The 15,543-nt window shown below is 44.1% G+C and overlaps 1 protein-coding gene across 3 annotated transcripts in view; it reads left to right on the top strand.

The window, feature by feature from the left end:
- Positions 1–15,003, top strand: part of LOC126093805 (protein transport protein Sec24C) — a 121,728-nt gene extending 106,725 nt beyond the window's left edge. For all 3 annotated transcript variants that reach the window (XM_049908748.1, XM_049908749.1, XM_049908747.1), the window contains exon 18: positions 13,304–15,003. In XM_049908748.1, the coding sequence (XP_049764705.1) occupies positions 13,304–13,444 (141 nt within the window). In that variant the 3' untranslated portion in view covers positions 13,445–15,003. The remainder of the gene's footprint in view (positions 1–13,303) is intronic.
- The last annotated feature ends 540 nt before the right edge of the window (positions 15,004–15,543 follow it).

The following is a 15,543-nucleotide window of genomic DNA, read 5'->3' as shown; positions in this document are numbered from 1 at the left end:
AATACTTCAAGAATTAAACCTCAAACAGTTTGTAATAACCAGCAGACAGTTTTCTCCTGATTTTCCATAATTCAGTCTTGGTATCACACTGAAGGTGGCAGAGATAAAATACAGGGAGCGAAAGGCTATTTACAGTTTGTACAGAAACCAGATGCCAGTTAGAAGAGTCAAGGGGCATGAAAGGGAAGCAGTGGTTGGGAAGGAAGTGAGACAGGGTTGTAGCCTCTCCCGATGTTATTCAATCTGTATATTGATCAAGCAGTAAAGGAAACAAAAGAAAAATTCGAAGTAGGAATTAAAATTCATGGAGAAGAAATAAAAACTTTGAGGTTCGCCAATGACATTGTAATTTTGTCAGAGACAGCAAAGGACCTGGAAGAGCAGTTAAACGGAATGGACAGTTTCTTGAAAGGAGGATTTATGATGAACATCAACAAAAGCAAAACGAGTATAATGGAATGTAGTCGAATTAATTCGGGCGATGCTGACGGAATTATTAGGAAATGAGACACTTAGTAGATGAGTTTTGCTATTTGGGGAGCAAAATAACTAATGATGGTCAAGGTAGAGAGGATATAAAATGTAGACTGGCAATGGCAAGGAAAGCATTTATGAAGAAGAGGAATTTGCTAACATCGAGTATAGATTTAAGTGTCAGGAAGTCATTTATGAAAGTTTGGAGTATAGCCATGTATGGAAGTGAAACATGGACGATAAATAGTTTGGACAAGAAGAGAATAGAAGCTTTCGAAATGTGGTGCTACAGAATAATGCTGAAGATTAGATGAGTAGATCACATAACTAATGAGGAGGTATTGAATAGAATTGGGTAGAAGAGAGATTTGTGGCACAACTTGACTAAAAGAAAGGATCGGTTGGTAGGACATGTTCTGAGGCATGGAGGGATCACCAATTTATTATTGGAGGGCAGTGTGGAGGGTAAACATTGCAGAGGGAGACAGAGATGAATACACTAAGCAGATTCAGAAGGATGTAGGCTGCAGTAGGTACTGGGAGATGAAGCAGCTTGCACTGGATAGAGTAGCATGGAGAGCTGCATCAGACCAGTCTCTGGACTGAAGACAATAACAACAACACACAGAAATAAGAGAGAATGTAACAATATCACGAGAAGGATACTTGCTACTCTCCATATAGCAGAAATGCTGAGTCACAGATAGGCATACCCCCCTGCGGGTTTGGGGGTTAGAATAGGCCCGCGGTATTCCTGCCTGTCGTAAGAGGCGACTAAAAGGACTCTCAAACGTTTCGGCCTTAATGCGATGGTCCCCTAAGGGGTTTGACCACTCCCTTTCAAAATTTTCTGTTAGTGCTTACCATTTGGGGAAGGACGCCTTACGTGGTGTATTATATATCCATCTTGCCCTAAGATCTGGCACACCCGTTATTGTTATGGAGTTGGACTTCCTTCGAGCTTCCGGCCACATCATCTGCAGTGTGTTCCGGATAGCATTCCCTCCATTGTGCACTTCCATCTTTGCCCTCGTGATGTACATGGATATTTTGACACCCGACATCCTGCACGGTAGCCAGTCCATTGTGGTGGGGTTGTCATGTACCCTCTTGGTGGTAGCCCCCTGACTACACAGGGATCGCACTGCTGATGCCTGAGCTGCTACCTCCCCACATATGCCGAGGAGTAGATGCCTATCCCTCTGGGGCATCGGGACTCCCGGCAAAGGCCATCCTGCCAGGTGGTCTTTGCTGTGGCTGGGTGGCGCCCGTGGGGAGAGCCCCTGGTCGGAGTGGGTGGCATCAGGGCGGATGACCTGCAATGAAGCATGGTACATCATCTCTCGCTGGTGGGCCTCCCCCAGCAGTCTCTAAGCGATCGAGGTCTCACCTCAACGGCAAGCAATTCAATCCCAGATAATTTCCCTCCCTGGCCACTCCATGGGAGGAACGCATGGCTAAAGACAGCAGTGGCGATTATTCACCCCAGTACCTTGTCTGTACGTGGGTCGATGGTGAATCTTTTATGCAAACCAAGCCTCAGTTTTTTGTGGAGCATTTAGAGGACAAGTTCGGGGAGGTGGAGGGCTTGTCCAAAATGCGCCCTGGGTCGGTTCTCATCAAAACAGCATCCTCAGCCCAGTCGCGGAGGTTGCTCACTTGCGACCAGTTGGGGGATGTTTCCGTCACCATCACTCCCCATACAAGTTTGAACATTGTCCAGGGTATTATATTCCACAGGGATCTTCTCCTGCAGTCCGACGATGAACTACGCGCCAATCTAGAACGACGGGGTGTTCACTTCGTCCGGCGCGTCCATCGCGGTCCGAAGGATAATCAGGTAGCCACTGGTGCCTTCATCTTGGCCTTCGAAGGTGATGTTTTACCCGAAAAGGTCAAGGTGATGGTTTACCACTGTGATGTGAAGCCATATATCCCTCCTCCGATGCGGTGTTTTAAATGCTGGAAGTTTGGGCACAGGTCATCCCGCTGTACTTCCGGCATCACATGTCGAGATTGGTGACGTCCTCCGCATCCCGATTCTCCATGTGCTCCGCCTCCCATCTGTGTTAACTGCGGAGAACACCATTCCCCCTGCTCACCGGACTGTAGGATCTTCCAGAAAGAACGAAAGATAATGGAATATAAAACCCTGGACCGCCTGACCTACTCTGAGGCTAGGCGGAAATACGAGAGGCTCCATCCTGTGCCACTGACGTCAACGTACACCGCTGCTGCAACGACAGTTCTTCCATCTCCTGTGTCGTCCCGTACGGTTGGTTCTGTGATTGGTCAGCATCCAACAGCCCCCTTGATTGTGGGGGGCACTTCACACCCTGTTGCTCCTGCTCCATCTTCTTCAGGAGCAACACCCTCCCAACCATCGGGGACATCAGCTCCCCCTTCCCAGCCGGAGAAGCGTAAGACTTCTTCGGCTACTCTCGCCAGGAAGGGATCCCTTGGGGACCTCCCTTCACATGTTCCGACCAGTGGAAAAGAGAACGCGCGTAAGGGTTGAAGCACACACCAGTCCCTGGTCGTAGGGCCTCACGATCGTCGTCTGTCCCTGAGACTGACCCAGTGAAGCCCATGAAGCCTGAACCACCGAAGGCACAGCGCGACAAGCAGAAGAAGAAGAAACTCCCCAAGACCACAGATATAGAGGTGGCACCCGTCCCACCGCTTCCTACAAGCTCTGCCTCTGAGGACGAGGTGGAGATTCTGGCGTCCGCTGAGGACCTCGATCTCGCCGGTCCCTCGGACGCAATGGAGAGCATTTGCACGGGTGCTCCATCAGAGGCAGCAGGTGACCCAGCGGCGTAATCTGCCTTCCCAGTTCCGTCACGCCTTTCACAGACATGGAAAATACCATCCTCCAGTGGAACTGCAGCGGTTTCTTCCACCATCTAGCTGAGCTCCGGCAACTTCCCAGCCTTCACCCTTTCTTCTGCATTGCTCTTCAGGAAACTTGGTTTCCAGCAATGCGAACCCCCGCCCTCCGAAGCTATCGGGGTTATTATAAGAACCGAGCAGCTTATGAAAGGGTGTCTGGTGGCGTCTGCATCTATGTCCTTAACTCTTTTCACAGCGAGTCTGTCCCTGTACAAACCACTTTAGAGGCTGTCGCTGTTAGGGTGTGGACACCACAGGCTGTTACCGTCTGCAGTCTTTACCTTCCACCGGATGGTGATGTCTTGCAGCATGTCCTGGCTGCGCTGATAGCCCAATTGCCGCCACCTTTCTTGCTATTGGGCGACTTCAATGCCCATAACCCTCTGTGGGGTGGGTCAGTGGCAACAGGTCGAGGCACCACCGTTGAACATTTATTGTCGCAGCTCGATCTCTCGATTTTAAATGATGGTGCCTTCACACACTTCAGTGTGGCGCATGGCACATACTCCGCCATTGACCTTTCGATCTGTAGCCCTAGCCTCTTACTGTCTGTCCAATGGAGAGTGCATGACGACTTGTGTGGGAGTGACCACTTTCCGATCCTTCCGTCACTGCCGCAACGTCGCTCTTCTGGGCGCCCCAGCAGGTGGGCTGTGAATAAGGCTGACTGGGACTTGTTCTCCTCCATTGCCACTATTGAGCCTCTCTCTAATGATGACATTGATGCGGTGGTTCAATCGGTCACCACCGGCATCGTCCGCCGCTCGTGGTCTCGCGGTAGCGTTCTCGCTTCCCGAGCACGGGGTCCCGGGTTCGATTCCCGGCGGGGTCAGGGATTTTCACCTGCCTCGAGATGACTGGGTGTTTGTGTTGTCCTCATCATTTCATCATCATCCAGGAAAGTGGCGAAATTGGACTGAGCAAAGACTGGGTAATTGTATGGGCGCTGATAACCACGCAGTTGAGCGCCCACAAACCAAACAACATCTCACCACCGGCATCGTTACAGCAGCCGAATCTGCCATTCCCCGTTCTTCTGGGTCCCCTCGGCGGCGGACAGTGCCTTGGTGGTCGCCTGCAATCGCTGGCGGGCACTCCAGCGTCACAAGTGACATCCCTGCCTTGACCACCTCATCACCTTCAAACGGCTGCATGCGCGGGCACGCCGCCTTATCCGCCAAAGCAAGCAGGAGTGCTGGGAGTGGTATGTGTCCACCATTGGCCTCCATGTCTCTCCATCAGGTGTGGGCCAAGATCCGACGCCTCTACGGCCATCGGACCCCAGTCAGCGTCCCTGCGCTCTCACTGAATGGAGCAGTTTGTACAGACTCCGACGTCATTGCAAGCCGCTTGGCGGAGCATTTTGCTATGAGTTCCGCTTCTGCGAATTACCCCCCGGCCTTCCGCTCCATTAAAGAGCGGATGGAACGTCGGAGCCTTTCTTTTCGCACCCACACTTCTGAATCCTATAACGCTTCATTCAGTGAGTGGGAATTTCACAGTGCCCTTGCCGCTTGCCCTGATACTGCTCCCGGGCCAGATCGCATCCACTGTCAGATGCTGAAACACCTTTCAGTGGACTGCAAGCGACGCCTCCTCGACCTTTACAACCGTCTCTGGGTCGAGGGTGAGTTTCCGTCGCAATGGCGGGAAAGTATTGTCATCCCCGTTTTGAAACCTGGAAAGAACCCTCTGGAGGTGGACAGCTACCGTCCCATTAGCCTCACCAACATTCTTTGCAAGTTGCTTGAACGGATGGTGAGCCGGCGCTTGAATTGGGTGCTGGAGTCTCGGGCCCTTCTGGCTCCGTCTCAGGGTGGGTTCCGTAAAGGCCGCTCCGCCACCGACAATCTGGTGAGCCTTGAGTTGGCCATCCGTACTGCCTTTGCCCGCCGTCAGCACCTGGTCGCTGTCTTTTTCGACATGCGGAAGGCATACGATACGACATGGCGTCATCACATCCTTTCTACGCTTCATGGATGGGGTCTTCGGGGTCCTCTGCCGATTTTTATCTGCAATTTTCTGTCGTAGCGTACCTTCCGCGTGCAAGTCGCGGCCTCATATAGTTCCACCCACGTCCAGGAGACCGGTGTGCCACAGGGTTCTGTTCTAAGTGTCTGCCTGTTTTTAATAGCCATTAACGGGCTCGCTGCGGCCGTGGGAAATTCTGTCTCCGCTTCCCTGTATGCTGACGACTTCTGCCTTTACTACAGCTCTACTGGCATTGCAGCTGTTGAACGTCAGCTACAGGGCGCTATCCACAAGGCGCAGTCTTGGGCTGTAGCTCATGGGTTCCAATTTTCGGCAGCCAAGACCTGCGTTATGCATTTCTGCCGGTGACATACTGTCCACCCGGAGCCGCAGCTTTCTCTTAACAGCAAACTTCTTTCAGTGGTGGAATCACACAGGTTTTTGGGGGTGGTTTTCGATGCCCGGTTGACTTGGCTGCCTCATATCCGGCAGCTTAAACAGGCGTGTTGGCGGCATCTCAATGCCCTGCGATGTTTGAGCCACACCTGCTGGGGCGCCGACCGATCTACCCTGTTGCGGCTCTACCAGGCGTTAATCCAGTCTCGCCTGGATTATGGGAGCCTAGCTTATGGCTCAGCATCCCCATCTGCGTTGCGGGTGCTGGACCCAATCCTCCATAGCGGGATACGCCTTGCCACTGGTGCTTTTCAGACCAGCCCTGTGGACAGCATACTGGTGGAGGCAGGTGTCCCTCCACTGCGGTTAAGACGCCAACAATTACTGGCCGCTTATGCTGCCCATGTTTTTAGCTTGCCCGGGCATCCAAATTACCGTGTCCTGTTCCCGCACTCAGTCGTCCATCTGCCAGACCGTCGGCCCCGGTCGGGTTGTCCGATCGCCGTATGCATCAAGGAGCTTCTCTCCGGGCTTGGGTTTTTCCCTGTTCCACCTCCTTTCCGGGCACCTCTGCGTGCCCCCCCGTGGAGTGTGCCTCGCCCTTGCCTTCGGCTCGACTTGGCACAGGGCCCGAAGGACTCAGTCCCTCCAGAGGCCTTCCGCCGCCGCTTTTATTCCATCCTGGCCACGTATCAGGGCTCTGGCATTGTTTACACCGACAGTTCGATGGTTGCTGGTCATGTCGGGTATGCGCTAACTCTAGGGGACCATTCCAAACAACGGTCCTTGGCGGCTGGCTGCAGCGTTTACACTGCTGAGCTGGTTGCCATCTTTCGAGCCCTAGAGTATATCCGCTCCTGCTCAGGTGAGTCCTTCGTTATCTGTAGCGATTCCCTGAGCGGTTTACGAGCTCTCGACCAGTGTTTTCCTCGTTCTCGTCTGGTAATGACTATCCATGAGTCCCTGCATACTCTTGCGCATTGCGGCCGCTCTGTGGTCTTTGTGTGGACGCCCGGGCATGTCGGTATCACAGGCAATGAAAATGTTGACCGCCTGGCCAAACAGGCCACCAGTGAACCCTCTCTAGAAATTGGCCTTCCGGAGACTGATTTGAGGGCAGTCTTCCACCGCAAAGTTTTCTCGCTTTGGGACGCTGAATGGCGCGGTCTGGCCACCCCTAACAAACTCCGTGCCGTCAAGGAGACGACGACTGTGTGGAACTCCTCCTAGCAAGTCTTTCGCAAGGAGTCTGTCATCCTCTGCCGACTGCGTATTGGGCACACGCGGATGACCCACGGCCACTTATTGCGCCGTGAGGTCCCTCCTCTCTGTCGTTGTTTGCACTGCCTGACTCGCTCCCTGCCCTTTTAACCGATGACTTTACTATGGCTGACTTAGTTTTACGTTTTATTCGGGCAGGGGGTTTTTATTATTTAATCTGTGTGTTTCTGTTTTATTTTATTGCTTTGTGTTGATTCTGGCCTTTGGCCTACAGTTTTACACTAAGTTTTTAATGTGTTTTCGGTGGTTGGCTTTTCCTTTTTTGTTCCTATGGTCGGCCAACCACCGTCACACTCCGTGTGATTTTAGTTTGTCTTGTCTGGTCTTTGTCTAAGTCTCTCTTGTTCTGTGTTGTCTGTGATCTATTCTGTTACTCGTTTTTATTCTCTGTGGGTGTTTTTAGTATTTGGAAAAAGGGACCGATGACCATCGCAGTCTGGCCCCTTTAATCCCACAAACCAACCAACCAACAGATAGGCATAACAAAAAGACTGGCTGGAAGCTCACTTTCTTACAGTCCTTTTCTTATGCCTATCTGCGACTCAGCATCTCCGCTATACAGAGAGTAGCAACTATCCTTCTCATAATATTGTTACATTCCATCCTGGATTTTCAATAGTTAGAAATAAGAGAGAAATATGTGTTGTAGCCTTTAACCAAGACCTCATTAGTAAATGCCCAAATCCACAACTTCCATGGATATAAATAACTTTGTTTTACATAGTTTTGTCCATTATTTTTGAGGTGATATTGTGGTTTGAATAATAAAGACAAGCTTTGCAAAATGCTGGTTTATAATGTTAACATCCAGCACAGACAAAAACATTTGCCTGACTCACACTAATGTGACTGCCATCAGTGTTGGCACTATGCAATTATTAAAAAAAATACAGTCCCATTGTATAGCATGTGTCAGCCTCTCCTGATGCTTTCAGGTCAGTTGCCCCGTGTTACTTTTCACCTTTAGTGACACTGCTTCTTATGTAATGGTCCGTGTTACTTTTCACCTTTAGTGACACTGCTTCTTATGTAATGGTGGCTTGTAATGTCATTTTTATGGCATGATCCAAGCTGTACATCATAATTACAACATGTCTTTAAAATAAAATTATCTTCTGTAAAATTTCAAATTACACTGAAGACTGATTTTATGCAAGACTCAGTGCATTATAAAAAATGGGAGGGCCCTCCACAGGCTATTTGTATCCAAATCATATTTATAATAAGTTGTTTAAACTGGTTTAATAAGAGATAGAAGGGTGAAAAACATTGTTAAAAAAGTGCCAATACATAAAAACAGATTGTTGCTGATCCGTGTCTCAAATGATTGTGTATGGTTGGGGGAACACAAATCTGAAACGTGATTTTGTCAAAGCAGTGTGTTTCGAAATTTATTGATCTATTTTAATAGATACTTTTAATTAATAAATATTAGTTTGAATACAATCTTTTAGGTGAAACAAATTACCTGCATCAAAGTATTTCGATCTCCTACCTGGAGAAGGCTTTTTTACAAGACATCAAAATATAAGTAGAGTGGTCTCATATCAGGCATGGTGGAATTATCTCATGGAATGTATTTCTCACAAGGCCAATTACTGTAATTTCAAATAGTTTTATGCTGTTATGCCACATCAAAAATCTGAAGCAGTCAACTGACTGTTGACATAATGTTTGCATTCGATCTTAGGTTGATAAAGAGTGAAGAATTCAACAGAATTGTATCACAGGCTGTGTAAAAAGTGCCAGACTTAATAAGAGCTGTTTTGAAAGTGTGCAGTGTTGTGAGTTCTCTATTGCTGTGTCTGAATGTCTCTCCCTCCTTATTTATGATGTGACCGTGTTCCAGAAAATGTAGGAGACTGGCATCCCTGACTATTTTGAAAAGTCACTAAGACTGTGTGCTGACTAGCTAGTTGTTAAACTTCTTGTGTACTGGAGCAGAGCATTGTGTTTTGATTTCATCACTCTTTCAAAGGTGTATAGCAAGCACTGAATCATTTTGTTCCAACGGAGGTTTCTCTATTGCTGTAACCTAAATATTCAGATATTGAAAATAGATTGTTACATATCTTAAGTTACCCTTCAGACCAAAATATAAAATTGCTTGAAATGGCTGTCTCCTTGTATAACAATAATTTGATGTATACTTAAAAGTTACTATGATGTTATTCTTTATTTATTTACTTACTTACTTACTTACTTACGTACTTACTTACTTAGAAATTGAGCCAAACATCACCAACATTTATCTTTTATTCACAGTGAGATGGTAAGCTTCATGGAGGGATAGCTTCTGAAGCTCTGAGCCACTCGTATTTGATATTTCTTAGAAACACTTTTGGAACAGTTTAGCAATCGTAATTAAAGTAAGAGGTCAAAATATCTTGATTCAGACAGGCAACCCAGTTTCTTATTATGAGCACACTTTAATGACATCAGCAAGAAAATATTGATTACTTTTGAAACATTTTCCTTTAACAAAATCTGATTTGGGATGTATACTCTCCAGATCAAATTTCATCATTTCATTAACAGAAACATAGCAGTAACACAGAAATTAAACAAAGTTTGGGGGGGGGGGGGGGCACTTTTACCCTCATTTCATCCCGGTTCAAGCAATTTATCAACATGATTTGCATGAATACAGTACAAGCTTTCTGCGAGGGTATCCTATTTCTTTTATTGTGCACTGAGTTGCACTGTAAAGTGACCTGCAGCTCATAGTAACGATATAAAAAACATAAATAGACTTTTAATTTATGCTGCTATTATTACATGTCTCATTCAATACCCTTAAGAATGACATCACAAGCCACTATGTTAAGATGGTACCTCAGTCGACATATGACAGTTGGTGCCAAGGGCCAGTGTGTGGTAGAAGGTTGTCAGTGGTGAGGGCAGGTTGACGTACAATGTGTGCCACGTTTTATGTCAGTGTATTTGTTTGAACATTATTTTATGATAGCAACACTGATTTCATTCGTATTAACCATGTGTCTGTGACCTGGACTTGTACAGCCATTATGTATATTCCCATATAGGTCACACGCTGCAATTGAAAGTCACTTGCCCAGTATCGACAGAGATATTTCTCTGCCAATACCGGGCAGGTGACTTTAAGTGCAATGTCTAACCTGTACGAGAATATACATAACAGATGTATGAGTCCAGGTCTATGGTTGATGACACCGAGCGAGGTGGCGCAGTGGTTAGCACACTGGATTCGCATTCGGGAGGACGACGGTTCAATCCCGTCTTCGGCCATCCTGATTTAGGTTTTCCGTGATTTCCCTAAATTGCTTCAGGCAAATGCCGGGATGGTTCCTTTGAAAGGGCACAGCCGATTTCCTTCCCCAAACTTCCCTCACCCGGGCTTGCGCTCAGTCTCTAATGACCTCGTTGTCGACGGGACGTTAAACACTAATCTCCTCCTCCTCTTATGGTTGATGACATGTGGAAGTTTGGATCTGGCCACGAGTCATGCACGGAGAGCCAAATGGTAAGCTGACCATTCGTGATAAGCGGGAAATCCAGGTTTGGGTCCTGGGCCAGCACAAATTTTCAATGTCAGCATTCCATTCTACAGCTGATGGTTGTCATTATTCGCAATTGCAAATAAATTTAACATATTTCATAACAGTTGTAGTCGCTGCAGTGCCTTTTCCTTTCGACAAGCATGCACGCATAAAGGAACTTTGCATCATAATCAGAATAACACAGGCCCTGCAATATTGTACTTACAAAGTTAGGTCCCTAGGGGTGGGACTGAATTTTTGAAGCCATCTATACGGTGATGTAGTTTAGGGTCCCAGGTATCACATCTTTGAGCTATTCGCCAAAGTGTGCCATCATTTGTGACTGATTGATGAAAAAATGTTTCTGGATTTCACTTGCTCTAAAACCTTAAAATTAAAGGTGTTACCAAGAGTGGAGGCATAGCATAGTGGTTAAGGTAATTCACTGGTGTGCAGAATGTTGTTTGTATCTCATCATGTGCTACGAAAATTTTCATTTTTAACTCTTTATCAAAATGACTTTAATCAGTTAGTTAAGTAGTTACATGTTCCATGAATCAGTTTGCACGATAGATCATAATGTTATGGAATGAGTCATTTTACATTCACATTGTGAATTAATTTGTACATACAGTTACATTCAAATTTTACTTTGCTGTCTGTCAGATAATCTTATTGTGGAGTAATGACTGTCATTTTTCCTCCTGTAGTTTAATTGTATACATCATTGTTCTTTTTGAACTGTAGTGGATTATTTACAAGAAACACCATGAGAGAATGAGTATACTGTGAAGCAGTGGTCAGAATGCTCAACTCCTTAAACATATGTCTACAACATGATCATGGGTGAGCAATGCACTCAGCACAGCTACTATCTACAGAGCCAAAACAGGGTGCATAGACAGGCCTCCTGGTCGACAGTGACCAAGACAAATGATTCAGTAGGATTGCAACTCCACAGTATGCACATATTAGCCCCTGGTGTCACTGAACACAGTCCTTGAGGGTTTTGTATTTTTTCCAGCAATGTAGACTATCTTATGTTTTTAAGTGATAGATCATTATTTTCAAATGTTCAAATATTACGGGAGAGAAATAAAATTGATTAAAATTACTTGGATAGAGACTCCTAATGAAAAAAGAATGATAGGATAAAGAAATGAGAGCACATGAAAAATTAGAAAATCTTAAAAAATTGCATTAAAATCAATTAGTTGAATAAAAAGAATGATCAAAGTTATTTCGAAAAATAAAAAATGTAGCTCCTTGTATAATTCAAACCAAGGATCTTCTGCACATCAGGAACATATCTTAACCATTAACTGCGCTACACCACCACTCTGCATGGTCCTATTTTAATTAAGGCTGTCGAGCATGATCCAAAATCCTGAAATTTTTTTCAATAACTACACTCAAACAAGGGCCTATTTTGATACCTAGGACCCTAACCTCCATCACCATGTAGATGGTTTCAAAAAGTCAATCCCACCCTTGGAGACCTCTCCTTGTTAGGTAAAACAATAAGCACAAGGTAAAAAATATAAGCGTATCTGCAAAAAGCTTACTTGTGCAGGTATACTTGTATATTATTCATGGTTTCTTGTATACTTGCCAAACAATCTTGGGCCGTCTTCCTGACAGACTAAAACTATGCACCGTATCGGGAGACAAAACTGAACCCTGTTTTTGTAGCGAACACTTTTATTGACTTAGCTTCTGTGAAGATAGAAGATTAAGAGATAGGTACCAGCAAGAATCAAGTTCTTAGCATGAGTCTTAAATTGTGCTTGGATGCTCAGTCAAAAAGAGCATAGCCCACAAAAGGCATGGTTCTGGGGTAAAGTCCTGTCCTGATTCACAGTTTTTATCTGTCCGAACGTTTCATAGTAGTATGCTTTTCGCTACTGAATGAGGGACTCATTCTTTAAATATAAGGTAGATAACAATATAACTCCATAGACTTATCTCCAAATTCTGAACCATAAGTAATGTATTGTTCAATCTCTCATCAGCAGCTCAGGAAAAGTATCATTATTGGCTTAGAATGCTTAAAGGAGATGAGAACAGACTTACACCAATTTGTCTCTAAATGAATTTCCACTGCTGAGACAACCATTTTGCACTTACTTTCCAGTATCAAAAGATTTCCATCATCCTCTGCGTGTCTTTGTGATCCCAGTTCAGTTGTGCCTTAAGCTCAGATTTTAACACATTTGTCCACATGAACGAACTCATCAATGCAGTTTTCAGCCATCCAATCTCTGTGCACTTTTCTCTAGCCTTCTAAGGGTATTAAAGAGCTTGCATTTCCCTTGTTCCCTTTCCTTCAAGAGCATGACAACTTTCTGCCTGTGCTTGGAATACATTAGTTATGGACAAGAATATGGTAGACTCTGAAATACCTGTGGTGGACTAGTCTCACAATTACATGTGTAGTTTGAATTATTTACATCAATTAGTAAAGAAGTTCAGAATGTTTTCTCTTTACATTTGTTTCAACCCTTGTACTTAAATGTTGTAGTGCTTGTTCTAATTCATTTTGCTATAGTTAGAAATTAAACCACACCTTTTTATAAATAGCATGCACTGTGTTTTCCCTTTCACAGTTAGTTATTTGTTGTTGTGTGTCTGTATTTTATGACACCTATGTTTAAAAAAGTCTATATACAAATTTTTATGTCCATGTCTATTTGATTCCTTTATATATTTGGTTTCACAGTCTTTGTTGTGCCATCCAACTTCCTTATGTATGCTATTTTGTATTTTTGCAGTTGACATTAGTGCGACAACGTGACAAACTGGAGATGGTATTCAAGCACTTCCTTATGGAGGATCGTGGACTCGATGGTTCTGCATCATATGTTGACTTCCTTTGTCACATGCATCGTGAGATACGCAACTTGCTTAGCTAGGTGCAGGCAGTGTGTTTGTCTATCCTCATAGGATGACACACACATGCCCCGTGGTGCTACTGCCATTTGGCGAGATTATCTTTGTGTCCCGTCTCATCACTGCAGCATTTAAATTGGGCCATGATGTGTATCACATTACAGAATTTCCATGTATATTGATGTATCAAGATAAATTAACATGTGACTAACTGCTGTTGTTTTCTGTATTGAAAAATCAGCAGCATATGTAGCAAGAAACTAGGGGGAAAATTTCCTGGCACGTTAATTAAGATGTAGAATTCTTATTGAGGGGAAAGTCACAAAGCATCTATGTTAAAACAGAAGTATACTTGTTTGTGAATGTGGTGTAACAGCAACATACATGTGATGAACTGAGTGTTTGGATTGAACATCCTCCCCCTTTTTTTTTTTTTTGCATGTGAGGGATATGAGAACAGTGATGGAAGTGCGACCTGTGACACTTATATTACATATAACCATTTTTCATTTATTCTTAGTCTCAAAGTTTCTTAACGAATCATCATGGAAAATTACATCAGGGAAATAGAAATAGTTATTTTTATTCCCTTTTCTGCTCCTGCAGTGCAGCACTATCACTATATTTTGTTGCTGTTTGTGTATAATTTTGCAGGATTCTTAAATTATTTATAGATATTTCTGTTGTGTTAAGCAAATATATTTTTTTATGAAAGTGAACTTTGGTAGCAGTATTTAAATTTTTCACATTTTATTTCTATCCAAACTTAAACTACTCTTACCCACATTATTTACCAGAGTGCCCCCTTAGTTTTGTGTCCCCTCTGAGTAATAGTGATTGACTAAAACAGTATTGTGTATTGCCCTCAGCAGAAAAAAACATTAATCTCATTTTTGTCATCCTTAAAATCCTGAACCATTGCTGTAATTATGCTTATTTTCTTTTTCTCTCTCATAAAATACCTTTATATAGAAATCTTCAAATGTCAGGCATGTTGTGTCCCAGGTGGCGAATAAGAAATTGTTTCAATGTGTGTCAAATTGTGGTTATATCAGTCCCTGTTGTATATTTGTGTTAAATGTGTGTGTCCTTGTATTATAAACTAATAGACTGTTGCGGATATTACAGCATGTCCAGGTTTATTGTGTTGAATAATACTTGCAGCATATCCTGGTACCTACAGTTAAAATGTCTGTGCAAATGTTATTGTGTACATCAGTGCTGACGCTTAGCATTCAGCAGTTAAAAAGAGGCAATATTACCCTGCATATTCATTCCACATATTACAGAACAATCCATCCAATCAGTATCCATTGAAGGCAGGTTATGTTATTGAATCAAAACAGTAAATACATGTTGTACAGATTATTATATTTTAACACAAATTCCGTTAAATGCCACAGGTTTGTCTCTGTGTGTGTGTGTGTGTGTGTGTGTGTGTGTGTGTGTGTGTGTGTGTGTGTAAAACATTGTATGAGAGGAAAATCTTGTCACTACTTATGTGATGGAATTTGTAAAATTGTTTGTCTTTGGGTATCTGTTGTAAATTTGAATTAAAACAGACAAGTTTGAGAGATGCAAATTTTCTTTTACTTTATTATTTCAGAATCCTTCAAGTTGGACTTTATGTGGGATTAGCATTTTATTAGTAACTAGCATGCAGCAATCTGTAGATAATACCTCAATAATACCAATACCCTAATGATACTTCAAAAAAGTTTCCCATGTCACTTTTGTAACATGCAGCCTCCATATATTGGCAACACACCAAGGCAGAGTACCTTTACTACTCATCTCCTGAGGAATTAACAAGGACTGAACCGTATGCAAACTCAAGGGTTCTGGCTCACAAAAAGTCAACTGCAAAAAGTCTGCCGGTTAGGAATTCAGTGGCAATGTTAATGTAACTCAGAAAACTTATTTGAGTTTAGTAGCTGATGACTCTTCTTAGAGTCAGTGGAATGACTTTGTGATTGTCTGATCTATCTGGATGTGCAGCAGGGTCATACTTTCTCATGAGTGCAATTTTTTGACAATGTGGTGCATCTTCAGGAACTTCGTAACATGCTATTTCCAAATGTGTTTGAGGGTAGTTGTCCACCTGTAATAGATGCAGTTGGTA

Source organism: Schistocerca cancellata, chromosome 1 (assembly GCF_023864275.1).
Source record: "Schistocerca cancellata isolate TAMUIC-IGC-003103 chromosome 1, iqSchCanc2.1, whole genome shotgun sequence".
In the NCBI taxonomy this organism is placed as follows: Eukaryota; Metazoa; Arthropoda; class Insecta; order Orthoptera; family Acrididae; genus Schistocerca; species Schistocerca cancellata.
Note: the sequence above shows the minus strand (reverse complement) of the source record. Positions and strands in the feature narration are given on the sequence as shown.